At 40.2% G+C, this 18,246-nt stretch overlaps 1 protein-coding gene across 2 annotated transcripts in view; it reads right to left on the bottom strand.

The window, feature by feature from the left end:
- Positions 1-15,299, bottom strand: part of KCNH5 (potassium voltage-gated channel subfamily H member 5) — a 346,531-nt gene extending 331,232 nt beyond the window's left edge. For both annotated transcript variants that reach the window (XR_012416327.1, XM_005561443.4), the window contains exon 1: positions 14,431-15,299. Coding sequence is in view for 1 of the 2 variants with exons in the window: in XM_005561443.4 (XP_005561500.1) it covers positions 14,431-14,503 (73 nt within the window). In the remaining variant the exon portion in view is untranslated. The remainder of the gene's footprint in view (positions 1-14,430) is intronic.
- Positions 15,300-18,246: the final 2,947 nt, after the last annotated feature.

Here is an 18,246-nt window from a genome sequence, read left to right on the forward strand (position 1 = left end):
CTAATCTAGTGCAATAATTCCTAAATGCTGGCAGCTGCAATAGAATCTCGTCACGAATGTCAAAAATAGAGATTGCTAAATTCTAATGCAGATGCTCTGAATTGACTCCCTCACAGGTGAATACAAAAATGCAGGCATAGAGGTAAGTCTCATATGCTCAGCCAAGTCTGGCACACTTTGATCCAGTGCCTTGCTACTCAAAGTATGGACCAGCATCACCTGGGAGTTTATTGGCAAGGTAGAACCTAGGACCCACCCCAGACCTTCTGAGTCAGACCTGCATTTTAACAAGATCCTCAGGTGACCCCAGAATGCACCCATCTTCTGCTTTTCCTTTCTTTTATGGATGGGAAAAAAGACCAGGAAAGTTAAAGGACTCGTACAATATAGGAAAAGGGGATCTAGTAGGGGAAAAAGACAGAACCAGGTCTCCCTGTCTAAGACTTTCTATTCTATCAGATTATATTTCTGAACTGCTGTCTAAGCTTTTGTTTCATTTTGTTTTAATACAAGGAGGCACTTCCTCTTTATAGAGCAATTTATTCGGAAAATAGGAAAACAACTACACTTAGGTTAATACTACTACATATTAATTCCTAAAGGAGATCATATACAAATCATGGGATCAACAATCCTGGCTGATAAAAAATTCTGGACAAAGGAAGGTTATATTCAGTCAATAAAGGCAATATAAGAGCATGTGGGATGTTTCCTCCCTTTCTATAGCAATTCCAGGAGAAAAAAATATGTTTTCCTCTGAGCTGCTCCAATATGATTAGATTGGTTTCTGTTTGTTTTTATGAAAATCATATCCTTCTCAGATCCAGAAATCTCACGTACGTTAACAATGGTAGTGTGGAGGGGAAGGAAATGGGAGAAATCAAAGGATACAAGCTGGGAGTTACATAAGATAAATAAGTCTAGGGATCGAATGCAAAACATGAGGACTACAGTTACTAACATTTTACTTAATAATATTATATTGTATGCTGAAACTTGGCTAAGAGAGATTTTAGCTCTTACCACACACAGACAAAAGTGTAAATATGGAAGATGATGAATAGGTTAATTTGCTGGACTGTATAATCATTTCACTATTTACATGTATATAAAAAATGTTATAGGCCTTAAATATATACAGTTTTTAAGACATGTAGAAAAAAAGGGTGCAACACCTTTTTAGGGGGTTAAGCCTCTGGCTCCCTCTCCTTTTTACCTTTTTTATGCAAATTACCCCCAGAGAGAAGTATTTCAGAGAACTAGCAGTTTTTAAGTATTTTAAGAAATGATAATAAAACACACAAACACATTTTAGAGTACTGAGGAAGAAAGAAAATGGAGTGGAGTCGAGAAGGAAAAGGACTTCACACACACACAAAAAAAAACTTTCACTAATTGATAGATTTGCCAAGATCCAGAGCGGTGTGTGAAGACAGTCAGCTGCATTTTCCCTCTGTTTTCTTGTAGTTCTGACTTTGGAGAAGCACACCATCCGGAAACCATGGCTCTCGCTCTCCAAGCCCTCAAACCCTGGGACACAGAGCTCCTCCAACAGAAGCGAAGTACAGGCAAGACTAGAAACCCAGATGAGGGCTATTTCAAGCTGCCCTTCCGGATCACTGGGGCTTCAGTGAGGAAGAATCAGTGCAGGCAGTCGCAGCTCCAATTATCACCCCACCCTTCACAGTGCTCCCATTCAAAGAACACACATTCCAAAAATCGATGCCTAAGAAGGAAAATCTGAAGCAAAAGTGACCCAATAAAACCCACGTAGCAATCACTAACTTTTTCTAAAAGGAGTTGGTTGCAGAGGCCTTTTCAACAATGCTTACTGTCAAATATTTATTATAAAGTTAGGTTTGGTTTGGGGTTTGGGTTTTATTCAAAAGTTTACTTAGTTTCTTATCCAAGTCAGTTTCTTATCAAAATCTGAAAATACATGTTTCTAATCCACAAGAATGACCAGACTGTCCAAGCTAATTACCTGGTTCCTTTCTGAACTCTGCAAGTAGAATGCAGAAATCACATCTGTACACACTTATATTGAGCTAAGCTGTCTTTGGCTGCATTCTTCTTTTCTTCGAGGGAATGAAAAGGGAGCTAGATGACAGCGATGATGCAGATGGTCTTTAGAGTTTCATTCCAAGCATGGCCTTCTTCCAGTTTTTCCCATCTCAAGGATATCTTCCCTACCTCCATCTGCACGCAGATGCTTGGGCCAAAACCTTGGGAGTCATCCTTCACACCTCATCCATGTCGTCCAATCCATTACTAGATCCTAATAATTCTACCAACAAAACATATCTGATGCATCCATTTCTCTCCATCTCCATTACTACCATGCCAGGCCACACCACCATCATATCTTGTCTGGACTATTGCACAGAGACCAGACCTAACTGGTCTCCCATCTTGCTCCTCCTCCCCTCAACTCTTACAGAAGTAGCTTTTGGGACCATGAGGTTTTTCCACTGCACTAGAAATAAAACACAAAATCTTTCCCCTGAATAGTCAGGCCCCTAACTGTCACTCACCCTTATCTCCTGTCTTTCTTCTGGTTTCACCCAAGGCAATCCAGCTGCGCTAGTCTGTAAGCTTCACAAACTTAACCATTTATTTTCTTTTTCTCCATGCTTTCTCTTTGCCTGAAATATTCTTCTTCCCACTTATCCTCTTGTTACATCTCACTTTAGGTATCAATTTAACACTACTTCTTTAGAAAGTCCTCCCAATTGGAATTAGATCCTGTTGCACATGATCATCACACCCTTCCCTTTTCATCCAAAATGCTTATGACAATTTGTAATTATATATTTGACGTGGGCTTGGTGAATGCCTGCCTCCCCTACCAGACTCTGAGTTCCATGAGGTCAAGGACCATGTCTATTTGTTCATTGCTGTACACCCACAAATGTTTTATGACTATATCAAATAAAAATTTCTGATTCCTATTTAAAGTCATATAGTCAGTCAATAAATAGTTATAAAGCAATGCTTAGACATTGTCAAGAATGTAGATAAGGACCATGGCAGGTATGTTTTTTTTTTTCAAGGAATAGGCAATAAGTTAAAAAAAAAAAAAAAAAAAAAGGTGGGGGGCGGGTGTTACTAAGCAGAAAGCAGATATTTCCGCACTTTGAATGGCATCTGGAAACTTGTAAATTTAAATCATATGGTCTGTATTTTTTTATTTGTTTGTTGCTTTGAGACGGAGTCTTGCTCTGTCACCAGGCTGGAGTACAGTGGTGTGATCTTGGCTCATTGCAATCTCTGCCTCCTGGGTTCAAGTGATTCTCCTGCCTCAGCCTCCCGAGTAGCTGGGACTACAGGCGCACACCACCACACCTGGCTAATTTTTTGTATTTTAGTAGAGACGGGTTTTCACTATGTTGGCCAGGATAGTCTCAATCTCCTGACCTTGTGATCTGCCCGCCTCAGCCTTCCAAAGTACTGGGATTACAGGCATGAGCCACCGCACCCAGCCTGTATTATTTTTTAAATGTGTCTTCTGGATGAATGATATCTATAGATCTATTTAAGTTTCATAGAACAGTAACAGGGGAAAAATCTGAAGCATATATAGCAATTGTATTTGGGTTAAACAAAAGATTGGTACAGATGGCTAAACAAAAACATAATTTATGTGTCATGCCCACATCCACAATGTTGATTTGTGGTATGTGCACTGCCCATTTCTATGTCAATGGCAGAATCTAAGGCTGGTGTCCTTCATGTCCTTACAAAATACACCTGTATCCTACTGTATCCTGCAACAATCCTCTAGCAATATAGCAAATGTGCAGACATACTTTGTACCTTCCACAATGACACTAATTATTACCCAATAATATTGGCAACATTAAGCAGACCATCACTGTAGGAGTTTAAATATGCAAAAATGTCTGTTAATTTATTCAAACTTGTTCAGCTGTCATCAAAGATAAAAATACGCTTCCACTTTCTATCTCCTTCACGATCAAAGGTACATTTTTAAGTTTCTGTGTTTCTTTGATGGCATTAACTTCATTTTTTCATCCAGCCAAAGTGGTTCAAAATGCATGAGATACTTTAACATATATTTCTGAAATTCCAGTGGTAGGAATAATAGCAACTTTGTTATTAAAAAAGATTTCTCCACAAAATGTTTAACAATTCAACATTTCTACTTTTAATAGCTGGTGTTTTGTTCATGAAAAAATGACTTTCTAAAATGTAAACTGGTCAGAATCATTAGAAGCAAAATATAATTGCAATAATGGCCTATTTGATGCATAGCTTCATAATACAACAGAAAACTTTCACCCTGATATAATGATAACATTTTACTAAATTTTATTGCAATGAAGTTTCTTAAAATACCTGAAGCCATAAGACTTATGCTAGTTACATAATCTTGGGGAATAAAAGCTAAATCAGTCAAGATATATTTATAAGAGGAACAAAAGTATATATTTAATGTTTAAGCATCATTTTAAATACTACAAATAAAGATTTTTGCAAATGGACGGCATCTTTTCTGAGGAGATTACATATTTTCTTTGAAGTTACGTTTTAATGGCAATTAAACACTAATGGCAAGATAAATGATGAAAAACCTCAGTTAAAAAGCTGGTCCAACTTGCACACGTGATAGAAAAACAGAGGAGGCTTTTCTGAATGCATTCACAATCCAATTAATTTTCTAAAGCTTTCTCTTATATGTTTTTAATTTCTACTCTCTATGCAATGGAGCTAATTGTTCAAGAAAAAGATACAGAGCTACAAATTCAATTCATCTCTCTCCTTTGGCCAGATTTCACTAGGCTGGTTATAAGAAGAGGCTGATGTTTCTGCTTTATTTCTCAGTTTGTCCAAGAATTACCAGGTATTGAAGTAAACAGAACTGATACCTCTTTTGCTCTGGGCAGTCGGTTTTTGTTTGGGGCAGGGATGCACAGGGGTGGGTTGTTTGCTTGGTTTTGGTATTCTCTCCAAAGTAAGCCCTTAGTAAACTGAACTCAAAAGCTTTTAAGCTCAGATCCACCAGTTTCTGCCGGGAAATTCTCGACTACTTAATTTCTTGCTTTCTTCAGGTTAAAAAAAAAAAGAAATCTCCCCTACCTTACCTTGTCTAAAGAAAACATTAAAAAGTGAGTAGGTAGTAAGTCCTCACTGAGATGAGGCAGTGGAAGATCCACTACATCTGTGGCTTCACCACATCTTCTCAGCAACCCTGAAAGGTGGGTGTCCTAATTCTGGAGCACCTCAGTGTGTCACCAGGAGTAAGGGCTAGACAGGAGACTGTGTTGTCAAGAACTCAACACCTTTGCTCTTTCCATCCTAGCACTGTGCCTGAGAGCACAGTGGAGAGCACTGCTCTGTGAGCCTTGGAAATGCCCTCATAGAGTTCCAGGAAGATTACCAGTTACCTTGATAATGGTTGCTCTAGTAGAGACAGAAGTTGCTTTAGGAATGAGCAAGGAGAATATATCACGCATTTCATTCCTCCCTCTTGGAGAACTCTTGTTTCTGAGCTCAGTTAATGAGGCAGCTCTTTCCTTCTGACCTGTAATTCTTTCTTTGGTCCATCACAGTTAGAGACACTGGCTGCATATGATGTCAGTTATGGACATGCTTCATGCCTTAAGATGAGTCAGTGTAGTAAATGGGCATGAATTAACTTACTCTGCACCAGCACTTACAGGAGACACAAAAGAAAGCTAAGGAGTGATAATCTAGTTGGAAAGTAAGACTAATGTTATACTGAATGGAAAGTCAAAGATGACCCTAACACTTCTAGAGTAAAAAACAAAAATATTAAAGACACTTTGAATAGAAATGGGGAGATACAAAAAAAAAAAAAAAAAAAGTCAGTCTGGGGCCAAAAGCAAATAAATTCTATTCTACCCACACTGAGTTTTAGATGACTTTTGAGTAGTACAAGAAGAGAAATCCTGTATACCTTTGGAAACACAGACCTGGGGCACAGAGAAGATAAAGTTTAAATTACGGCAGAAGACAAACTTGCCCTGAAAAGTAGGATGGAGATGCAAGAAAGAAAGTTGAAGGGAGAACTTGTGTGACTACTCAACTCATTCTTTAGGAAGGAAAAGGGGAGTAGGGAGGAGGAGAGGAACAAAAAGGGAAGCCAGTAGAAAGGGCAGCAGGGCGTGTAAGCTCATGACAGCTATAAGATGAATGGTGGAGAGGATAGGGGAGTATAGTTTCAAACCCTGCAAAGTAAAAAAAAATATGGACCAAGAAAAGGTCTTAAGATTTACAAGAATGTTCACTTGTAATTTTCTAGGAATTTTCAGCATTATGGAGTAGACAGAAATTAGTTGAAAAGAGGTGCAGAAGGAAATGGTGACTAAGAATTAAAAACATCAACTATAGATAGTGCATTCAAATATTTAAACAACTAAATGATAATAATAACTAATGGCATGATAGAATGCTTACTATGTGCCAGGCACCGTTCTCCGTACTTACATGTATTGCCTAACTTAACCTTCACTCTAACTCCATAAACTAGGTACTATTATTACTTGTATTTTATAGATAAGAAAACTAGGTACAGGGAAGTTAAGTCACCAAGCTAGTAAGTATCAGAGCCAGGACTCTAATGCAGGCCTCTAGAACCCAATAAATATGCTCCTGCCCTCCACAGAAAAACAGAAGAAACATTGTTTTTATCATTGTGTTCATTATGAATCCCTAGTGCTAGATCCCTGCCTAGCACATAGTAGGTACTCAATAAAATTTTGTTGCATTAATGGATAATTAACTAGCAAGGGCATGAGAGCCAAGCAAAAGGATCAGCATTGTATTTCAGAGCCTTTATTCTGAGACTCTTTAACCCCCACTGAGGAACTCCTCTATTTTTTCAATGCTGTAAATATATAAAAATAAACTCATTGTTCTATAATTTGCCCCCAAATTTAAAAAATCAAAATAAATGCCAGCAGATCAAAAAGGGTTTACAGAAAAGATCAGGACAAAGGTTAACTTTTCCCCTCAATCTAAGTGAGTTGTTCAATTTTCAGTTAAATATGGCAACCTGAGGCTGATCCTGCAGTCTCTAAAAATCTAAAACTCATTTTCCTCTTCTGCTGGATACTGCACAGGGCTGTAAGCTGCTCCCCAAGGCAAAACTCACTCAGAAGGTACTCAAGGAGGTAAGGATTGATTCCCAGGGATAAAACTCACCATCAATAACTCCTAACTGCAAAGTTGTTAAAATAATTTAGTTAGAATCTACAAATTTTTAAGCAGTTCTTTCTGGTATAAAATAGTCCAGCTTTCAAGCTCTTGACGATTAAAACAAAAATGGTAGAAAATATTTCAGTCGTACCTCAATTTAGAATAGGAAATGAACATGGGATCCGTTTTATATTCCTTTCTCATCCTCTCAGAAGTACCATCTGATTTGCTCTGTGCAGTGTGGTTTCTGTTTTCAGATATATGCATTGATTAACTAAATAGTTTAAACTATGTAATTACTTATTAAAGCTCACTTAATAGATTTAATCAGCATTGGCTTGGGGAAAGAATTAATTACGGTCTTTGTTACTTTAGGAGACAAAAATCAAAAAAGCATTTATTCAACGAATACTTACTGCTATGTGCTCTGCACAGTAGAGGACATAAACGTCTTTTTAAGAGATGACCCATATCCTCAAGGAGCTTAGTTCATATATCAAAATTTTCATGACTTCCCAATTATATGTCCTTACATCTACAAACTGTTATGATTTTGTACATAAGCTTAGATCTCAAATTGTGTATCTTTTGAAGTCCACATGACTTTGTACTTAATAGTTATATTTCTGTAATGGGACCAGACCCAAAGAGAGAGATAAATCTATTGTTGGTAAAATTTCAAATAGCTTTCTAACCACACTTTCTTTCTAAATTACTGTGCTCATTAATTTTTCTCTTTTTCCCTTTGGCAACTTAATATATCACAAAACTACTATCTAGAATGTATATAAATAAGTCTCTTTACTAGGTAATAGTATCCACATATAACCAAATACTAAAATGATGTCTAAAATACACACTGATTTATGTGACAATAGTTATTACTGCCTCCATTTGATCAAATATATTTCAAGATTCAGCCCTTCTAATATATTAGCTACTATATTATATAAAATAGGAATATTTAAATGATTCTTTTTAATTATCTTTAAATGATGAAAAGGACTCATGTCATGTATTATTAAGCTAGACTATTTAGTGAAAAATGCTGAGGATTTCTTTTTAATTCTGAGGATTTTTAATTCTATTGGTAAAGGAACTTGTTTCATAAATGTCCATTGTCTAGAATACATCAACACTACTTTCTTTGACCTCAATTTCCACAACAATAATTGCCGCTGGTTTTGGGTTGTGATGTTATTCATGTTTATCTGATTCACAACACATCTCTTTTATTTATAAAAGTATTTTAAGGCACATTTCAATTTTTCCCATTAAAACCAATTTTGTATGGAACATTTCAAAGTATGTCTCGATATATGGTTTCTAACCCTACTAAAAAGAAAAAAGAATTGCCTTAAACCAAAATTCAGATTTACTAAGAGGAAACAAAATCTCTTAAAACAGTCTATCCCCAATCCTGTCTTTTGAAGTTTAATAATTTGAAGAACTTTGAAAATATTATTTAATAATTTTAAATAATTTAGCTTTGTATTTAATTTTTAAAATTTAGGTAAAAATAAAATACTAAGATTACATAACATCCTGAGGAAGTAACTATAAATCTGTAAACTATCTTTTGATAAAATTAAAGCACTGTTATGAACTGATTCTATTTCACCGATTCAATATAAATTATATAAAGATGTCTCATAGAGAAAAATTCTGTTGAAGTGGGAAATATGTAATCTTCTCAGTATGAAGCATTATATACAGGTCATTTTTCTGTAAGACTTTATATTTCATATACTATATATATGAAATGCTGAAATTGTGTATTACAATAAAATTTTATCTGCTAAAGAAAATCCTCTATTAGTCTGCAATGTATTTAAATCCATTTCTTTACAGAAACAATTTTTATCAATATCACATTTGTGTAGTTATAAAATATTGATCACTATCAACTAAAATAAATTCTAATAATTAATATAATAAATACCTTTTTTCATTTAACTTTCCTGCATGTCTTTTATTTTAGATATTTTCTTCCAAGAGCACCAACTAACTACATTGACTCCCTCCCAGTCAAATTTTGGGGGGGACGAGCAAGGTGGGTGAAGAGGGAGGAGGGAACAGAAAAAGAGAAAAATATTAACTACTTGGTTCACCTGTGACAGAACCCAGAGTGACCTCTTGTGGTAAATACTAACTACAGTACTTTGGTGAACAGTACAACCTTTTCCTAGGCTACACTCTGGAGAATGCAGAAGCATTGTTCCTCCAAGCTAAGAAACTCGGCTGTGACTCACAAGGAAAGAAAGAGATGAACACTGACTAAACTAAAGGGCTTTTTTAGGAAATCTACTCAGTCGCTATCAATTAAAATAATCATAACTACTTCCTTCTATTAAAAATAATGTTTATATGGTCCTTTTAGTAAGTCAGTTACAAAGTGCCTAGGTAGATGGATTTCTTACACATCCTACTTCTGGAATCAAGCAAAAGATAGACAAAGAGGGTAATTTCTAGTGAAGATAACAATATCTTAGAATAAGCATCCCTCTATCAGCAATGTGCTGCATTTATTATATAACAGAGTGCAGGAATCTAATGCAAGGGACAATCTTGTGGCTTATGTATAAATATAATTTAGGAAGCGGTCAGTATAATTTCAACCTCTTTGATATTTTAAATGTTAAAGTGGTACATTATAAGACCTGAGTAAACCAATGCTTCAAAAACACTGTGTGGTTTTATCAATATTTCCTGAACAGTGTCTTAGATATTAAAGAAAACCTTTCAAGAAAAAGTGTCAATAACTTCATAACAACCACCAAAATAAAGCCCATTTGTGTTCCATCATTTCTTTTAAATTGGCTAATTGTAAAAGTTATTATTCCTTTTTTGTTTTGTTTATAGATCACTAGTTCTGCTTCCTCTCTTATAGGTTTCTTTTAAGAACTCAGTTTGTACAAATGTCAATTACAGCATGAAAATAATTTTGGACTTTTCTACAAGTAAGAGATAGCTGAGTAAAGAAAGTGCTTGTGCAACCTAGCTATCTCAAGCAGAATGCAAAATTGAGGATAGTGAGCTTCTTCTCCTGAAAGGTAAGTGGTTCATAAAATACTGCCTTCTGTGTTTTCTTCTTTCCTGAACCCCTTTTCTTCCCCAAAAAGAAAAACACTTCTAGTTTTCCACAAAACTAAAATAAACTTCCAATTTGTCATAATGCTTAAAATATTAAATAATTAATTTCTAGTTAAAAGGTATTAATTTGTAGTTATAATTTTTCAAAATAGCAATCTAGTTCACTGTCACTCAAAGTAATCATTTCTGCCTTTGCTAAGGAATTGAAGACAACATATGAGTAAAACGTGCTGCCCAAAGACAAAATCAGGTTGAAGGTCTTTAAAGTATTTTTTGTCTTTCGAATCTAAATTTTAACCTAAAAGTCCTAAAAACAGTTACTTTCTTCCAGATACTAAACCTCTACCCACAAGTTTACTGCTCCCTAGAGCCCAATTTAGATTAACAGTTTGCATAAATAATTGAAATTTAAATAAAGGAAGGTATCCTAATAATATTCTAGACACAAATCTGGTCTGTAAGCCCTTGGGGCAGGGTCCTTCTGGGAGACTTTGCTCAGCGGTAATGAACTCACCACATAGTTCTCTAAACCTTCCCTTACTAATGGCTTATTTTGATTGTACTAGCCAAAAATGTGTCTAAACAGTCCTATGGCATTTATACTTTAACCTTTACAACTTCTTAGAGTAATAATGCTCTCTATATTTACTAGAATCACATGCTAAGAATTATTATAATTCCTTTTGTCTAGAAATGATCTTTTATCTTAAAACTAAAAAGAAGAATTCCTTGCTTCTTTTGATATTTGGCTGTAAAGTGTGTGTGTATCCATCCTACTCAATGGCCCTCATTATTTTATTTTATAGACTTTGAATCACCAGTAACAACTTGCAATGCTGGCTTATAACAGACTGAGTCAACTAAATAAGAAAAATAAAAATCCAATCTCAAGAGGCATGAAATAATAACACAGGTTACAGTTGCTACTCTGGAGTACGGAATACAGCGCTGTTATTCTGGGAAACTGCATCTAAGGAGTTTGGAACTTTATTAAGAAATCGTCAGGTATAAAAGTAATATTCAAATATGCCACACTTCTTTTTTGTTTCATATCATCAAAAAGTGTTCTGGTAAATTTGTAACTGGCTGAGATTTCAGTTCATTGGTGATATCCATGGACTAATAAATGTCTGACATTTTCTCTTTGTGTCCATTTCCCTTTCATGTCCCATAATCTCTCTCTCTCCCCCACCCCACCCCTTTCTCTCTGCTGTGTGTTTTGTTTTGTTTTGTTTTCTACATCTTATTTTGCTCCTTGTGTGCAAGAGAGAGAAAAAAAGAGTTAGATTGCTTCCTCTGTGTCTGTAGGGTGGTAGACATACTTTACAGACAAATCCCAAAATAAGAGAAGTAGGAAATTCCTCTTTTCAGTTTTCTGGGTGGATGCCTGACCGGCTGAGTGTTTATCCATGTGGCTGTGTATTATCTGGGCGTCTCTCTATCTGTATTTCTATGTTTGGCTGACTCTCACTATAAGATCTGACTTTTCATGAGAAGAAAATGATGTTGTATCAGAAAGAGCTTTTCTTGGGGTTCAGTAAAAAAGACAAGGCCAGCCTCTGTTTCTTCAATTGTTAAATAGATTGGGAGTGCTGGGTTCTATTCTTTCTCTTCCTACTAAAGCTCTGCCAACAGTTCACTTTCAATGTTGTTAAGTTAGTGAATAATGAAAGCTTCAAAGATCCATTTGTGAGAATCCTGAAGGGAATTTTCTATTTGTCTCAATTAGACAAGTTCTCAGGATAAATTTTTCTATTTCTCTGCCAAATCATATAGAAATTACAACAACTGTGGGATATTCCCCCCGTGAATGTGTAGACCAATTTAATACCATAATTCTCAATTTCTGACCTTCTTCCTATAAAAGAGGTCCTGAGACTTTTCAGCATTTATCACACACACCTGCATATATACTCACTACAAATATCTAACACACTTCAAACAGTTCAGGGTCTTTGCGTAGTGGTATTCGAAGTTAGCCATAGACAATTAGAGGTGGCATTTAAGTGCCAAAACAGATAAACTTTCATTTGCACTCGGTATTATCCAGGAAAGAAACATTTAACCAATGAAATGATTATGAACATGAAGTGTAAAAAAGATAAAATATTTATTAATTTGAGTGGTAGATATAAAATGGAGGCAACAGAAACAGACATTTCTAAGCCACCTATGGTAAATCTTTCATAGTATATCTACAATTTTTTAAAATTCAAAAACTATCTCATAGTTTCATAGTCTGTATAAGAAGCTTCAACCAAAGTTGCTCTATTAGTAAAGTTTAGTCAAGGGATTCTCACGTTCTTTCTCTTTATAAAGCAAAGCAATCATAAGCCTGCAGATTTTATTTTTTAAGGCCTTCTCTGAAAAGTCCTCTCATACACCAAACTGCATGGAGTTGAAATAACCCAAGAGGATGAGAAAGCTGAAATAAGACTTATATACTTAACTAATTCCAATAACCCACACATTTCCCCCAAACTGTTTGAAGAGTAATATCCCCTTGTATTATAGGCTTAGTACAATATTAATACAAGAAGGTAATGTATAAGTATAAAAATTGCCTACCATTATGAATTTATATAACTAAAAAATATTAGAGGTATTTAAAAGAATACTAGGCCAGACCCTATTAGCTATTTTTTCCAACCCAAATACAACACTACTGCTTTAGACTTGTATTGTTTCAGGCATTGGCCAAAATGAAGAAATAAAGTTTAAAACCTCAAATTAAAAACAAATAACAAGTCAGATATTTGGGGGAAATACTTTGAGACACTTAAATACAGTTAGTTTCAAAATCAGAGGAAATATTTGCAAGCCTAGTCTTAAAAGAGTTTCTAATCTAAGAATTGGTATAATCTAATCTACCATTTAGAGAAAGCATCATTCATTTAATTATTTGTTATCATTTCAGTGTGCCTCTGTCTTTCCGTGTGCCTCCAACCAGGCAGGGAGCCTCTTAAGAAGAGGGGATGTGTATTAATTACTTTTTTTTAATTCCAAGAAACCACAGAGTGTCTATGGTATAATGCACCCAAATACATATTGTTTCAGTGAATGAATAAACAAGGCACTATGGAACTGCATAGAGTATTTCCATTGCTTTGTTCCAAGCTCTACTGTACTCCATATACAGAAGTGTCTTTCTCATTATTCTCCAAGCAAGAGATCTCAAAATAACAGCCTCTGAAGGAAAAACTTTAAAAGATACTCAACATATCTTACTTATGAAGTTTAAAATTATACAAAATAATTAAAAACAAGTAGAAAATGCAGATTTCAGTAAGATGCAAAGTTTATAAGGTCTTAAAATGTGGAAATATATAACCATTCCCATCCAGAATATCTTGTAGGAAATGAATGTATAAATGGATGGTATTTTAAAGACACATTAAGGCAAGAAAACATTAACATCAGTAGCAAGGTAGGATGGCATCTTTTTGATTTTTTTTTCTAGTTGCATTAAAAGCACAATAGTTACTGCTTCACTTCTACGTTTCTCATGTTTAAGTTGAACGAAATATATAGACCAATGTACAGTGAAAAACATAGCAAGAAGAAACTTTAAACACCAATTTGTCCACAGTAATTGCCTTCCCATTTTTCAAGCACTGAACTCTTTTTTAGGTTCAACCTCAACTACTCTCCCCAGCACAAAGCACATTTCCCCATGCCCATGAGGCCAAAAGCCTTTCCAGAGATTTAAATTTTGTTAAGTAGCCACTTTCGCAGCCATTCCCAACTTGAGGGAAACCTTTCCACTGAGATTAACTCAGAATTTGGTCAGTCCCTGCTGCTCACTTTGGGGGGAAATGTGGGAGAAGGAAGAACAAGAAAGATAAAAGCAAAACTCAACTCTATGCTCCAGATGTACCTACACCCTATCCAACCCCTTTCTTTCCTCCAGTTCTGGGCTCTGGACAGGTGGGAGGGGGTGAGTCTGTCTGGTAGGAAGGGGATGCAACTAACTTTCCTCCACCATCTCATTGCCACCCCACCCCACCCCAAATCCAGCCCAACTGGTAACTGACACCACCAGGTAAGGCTGCTTGCATCCCCCTCCCCCCTTGGAAGAGGGATGGGATGGAGAGGATGGGGGGCGCGTGTGGGCGGGATGGAGGTAGGGGTGTTCCGAACTACAACTCTCCTTACCACTGGAGCGCCTGACGATGTTCTCCAAAAATGTGTTCTGCGGTGCCACCAGCCCTCTCTTGCCCCCCGGCATCCTGGGTCTGGAGAGCAGCGGCCAGGATCCGCGGCGGGGGAGGGGGGGATGCAGGAAGAGAAGGTGGAGGAAGAGGAGGAAAAGGTGGAAGAGAAGATTGAGCCGAAAGAAGAGGGGGCGCGGCGGCGGCGACGGGGTCCCCTGACTGTATCTCCAGCCCGACCCGGATGAGCAGCTCTGGGGAGGAGGACAAGGCAGTTCATGGTAGTAGCGCTCCCCCGGCCGCCGCTGCCCAGACTGTGGCGGTGCCGCACACGGGGCTCTGGAACTGCAGGCTCCGCGGGGCACAGTGCGCCTGCGCCGCCCCCGCTGTCGCTGTCCCGCCGGTGCTGATGCTGAGGCTGCTGCTGAGGCTGCTACCGCGGCGGCGGGCGCCTAGGCGGGGGCCCCGCATCTCTCCCCCTGCTGGGGAGCGCCAGAGCGAACTCAAGCCCACACTCTCCCAATCCCCCTCAGCTCAGGCCCAGAGCCCTTCCCCGCGCCTTCGTCTCCCGGTCTCCTCGCCCACCCCTCTCGCGCGGCGAGCAACCGGCTGCCCAGCGCAGCCCAACTTCTGCTGGGCTGTGCGCCTGGTGGTTGCTCCTCTCCCCGGAGATCCAGGCAAGCGATCGCTGTCCAATCGGGCCGGTGGAATGGGAGAAGCGGGTGCCAGACAGAGCAGTGGCCAGTCGGAGGCTCACATCTCGGCGTCTCCCGCTCGGGTCCGGAATCCGGGCTGCTGGCGCGGACGCGGCTCCCGGGGCGGAGGTGCGGACGGGCTCCAGCTCCAGCCCAGGCTGAGAGCCGGGCAGGAACTGGCTGGGCGGCGCGCGGGGACACAGAGCAGCCACCTGACGCTGCTACCGCCCCCCTCCGGGCTCCGGCGCCCGAAACCTTCGTGAACACTGGCGCTTTCCGCACCGCCCTTACCCCACCCCCGGAGCGGGAGCGCCAGCTCTGAAGTCCGAGCGCACAGCCGGCGCCCGGACTGGCCCCTGCGACCCGCGACAGGCTTGGCTTCTAGGGGAGCGTGCGGCCGCCCAGGGGAGTTTCCCCCAGGGCCGCTGAGTGCAGGAGGCGAGCCGCAAGCCCGCCACCGCTGCAAAGTTGCGGGAAAGGTCGCACTTGATGCGAAGAGTAGGGGAAGAGGGTGAATAATTCACACTCGAGAGAGGGGGAGTGAGGTGGGCAGCGTTAGCAATGGAAAAACGGTAAAGGCTCTGGGGGCAAAGATGGGCCAGGGTGGGGTAGGGCAGGAATCACCTCTAACAAACCCAACTCCCAGGCGTTGAGAACGGACAGGAGCGGCACCGTTACAAACAGTCCAAAAGCCAGAATGTGTCACAGAGAAGGGAAAATGACATAAATGCGAAAGGGGCGGAGAGAGATGGAAAGGAAAGAGTAGCCCACGCTGAGGCACCTTCCTTGATCTAAGGCAGTGGTTCCTCAAAGTGGCCCGGACTGGCAGCATCCGCATCTGCACCACCTAAGAACTTGTTTAAAATGCAAATTACCGGATTCTACCCCAGAGTTAGGGAGCCAGGAACTCTGAGGATTGGGTTGACCCATCTGTTTTAACAAGCCCTCCAGGTAAATATGATACATGTAAGGCTTCCTGTCTTCTCTGGGGGCTGCACCTGGGCCTGTCGAGAAAGGACGATTGTGTAAACAGGGTCAAAGAGTGGGGGACCAAAAGTGCACTGCCGTGGCGCCAGCGGTTGATGGTGGAGCGAAGTCTTGAGTGTTGAAGGCGAAAAGATAGTTGGATGGGTGCGTCCCCTTTTGCTGGAGTCAGAATGTGCTAGAGGAGAGGTAATTGCGTTAAAATTATCAAGGTCAGATTACCAGAAGCAGGGAGAATCCCCAGGCAGGGGTGGAAGTACACATCTCAGCACCTGTCCCCTCTTGGAACCCCCTAGATTACTAATCACTGACCTCAAGACAGGATCTTTCTCTCTCTCTCTCTCTCTCCCTCTCTCTCTCCCTCCCTCCCTCCCTCCCTCCCCTGTTTCTCTCCTCTCTCCCCCCTCCCTGCTCTCTCCCCCCTCCCCGCTCTCTCCCCCCTCCCCGCTCTCTCCCCCGTCCCGGCTCTCTCCCACTCCCCTCTCTCTGTCCCCCTCCCCTCTCTCTCTCCCCCCCTCTCCCCTCCCCCCTCTCCCCCCTCCCCTCTCCCCCCTCTCCCCCTCCCCTCTCCCCCCTCTCCCCCCTCCCCTCTCCCCTCTCCCCCCTCTCCCCCTCCCCTCTCTGCCCCCTCCCCTGTCTCTCCCTCCCCTCTCTCCCCCTCCCCTCCCCTCCCCTCCCCCCTCCCCCCCCCTCCCCCCTCCCCCCTCCCTCCCCCCTCCCTCCCCCCTCCCTCCCTCCCCCCTCCCCCCTCCCCCTCCCCCTCCCCCTCCCCCTCCCCCTCCCCCTCCCCCTCCCCCTCCCCCTCCCCCTCCCCCTCCCCCTCCCCCTCCCCCTCCCCCTCCCCCTCCCCCTCCCCCTCCCCCTCCCCCTCCCCCTCCCCCGTCTGTCTTCCCACATCTTTCTCTCTCCCAGTACCTCTCTCTCTCTCTCTCTCTCCCCCCAACTCTCTCTCCCTTTCTCTCCTCTCCCCAACTGGGTAAGGGCTACTGCTTGTAGCCAAGACAGCTAAATGCAAAACCAGGATCCAGCCTTTACCTTGGGGTCATTTTTTCCCTCTCTGAAATGTTCAGAGCCCAGGCAGCTGAGCAAACCCAGAAGGTTGACACGAGGCAATTTTATTCCGTTAAAAATCTTTATGCAAAAAAAAAAAAAAAAAAATCAAGAGACTCGATGGAATAACACCAGGCTATTCTAGCTTTCCACAGGAAGTGCTGCTGGCCATGGAGCTTATCCCCTTGCAGTTAGAATGTCTTTTAAATACATCAGGTGTGTTTAGTTGAATAACAGGAGACTCAGGTGCAGACCCCATCCATAGTGAGCTTGCCACCACCGAAGCACTCAGAGATATGGCCAGGTTACAACTCCCTCCCTGCAGTTAGTGGAAAGAATTGAAACCACCATCACCACAACAGCCTTAAACACATAATTGAATTTCTAGCAACTCTTTTGTGATCTGTGTTCAAATGATGCTAAACTAATCAGCCATTCATTGGCTGGGTTGGTGAATAGACAGGCTTATTTTTTAAACATATGTATAATTCATTGACTGATGTTCTAGACTTCTAGCATGCTATAATAATTCCATCATCATTAACAGAGAATATTTCAAATCTATATATTCTTTTGCACATCATCAGCTGCCCACATCTTGCATATGGTTATTGATTTAAAATATCAGGTTCTCAGCATTTCCTATCTAGTATCCTATTCCTATCCTTTTTCCTAATCATTCCTCTGTGGGTGTATTAGCTCACATTTCCCAAAGAGGAAATTCTTTTGGACTCCATTAAGACACAATCACAAAATTACTGGTAGAACTTTCTTATTCGCATCTGCAGATTCGGTTAAAATGACATGTATCCTTTCTTCTTTGTTTTTAATAACTCCATAGCATTATGACGTTTGGATTATTTTAATGATCATAAAAAATGTAGTTGTGAAGTGTCGAAAGGTTACACACTTTTCTTAATCTTCTAGTTTAAGTTTTCATTTTACAAAGGAAGAAACCAAGACCCAGAGAGATGAAATATCCTGTCCCAGATGACACAGTGCTTTGGAACAGTCTGCACTGAGACTAGAATCAGGTCTCCTGTCCCTGTAGCCAGAGCTCCTTGTAAATAATAGAAAATAACCTAATCTTA

The sequence above is a fragment of the Macaca fascicularis genome, chromosome 7 (genome assembly GCF_037993035.2).
Source record: "Macaca fascicularis isolate 582-1 chromosome 7, T2T-MFA8v1.1".
Taxonomy (NCBI): domain Eukaryota; kingdom Metazoa; phylum Chordata; class Mammalia; order Primates; family Cercopithecidae; genus Macaca; species Macaca fascicularis.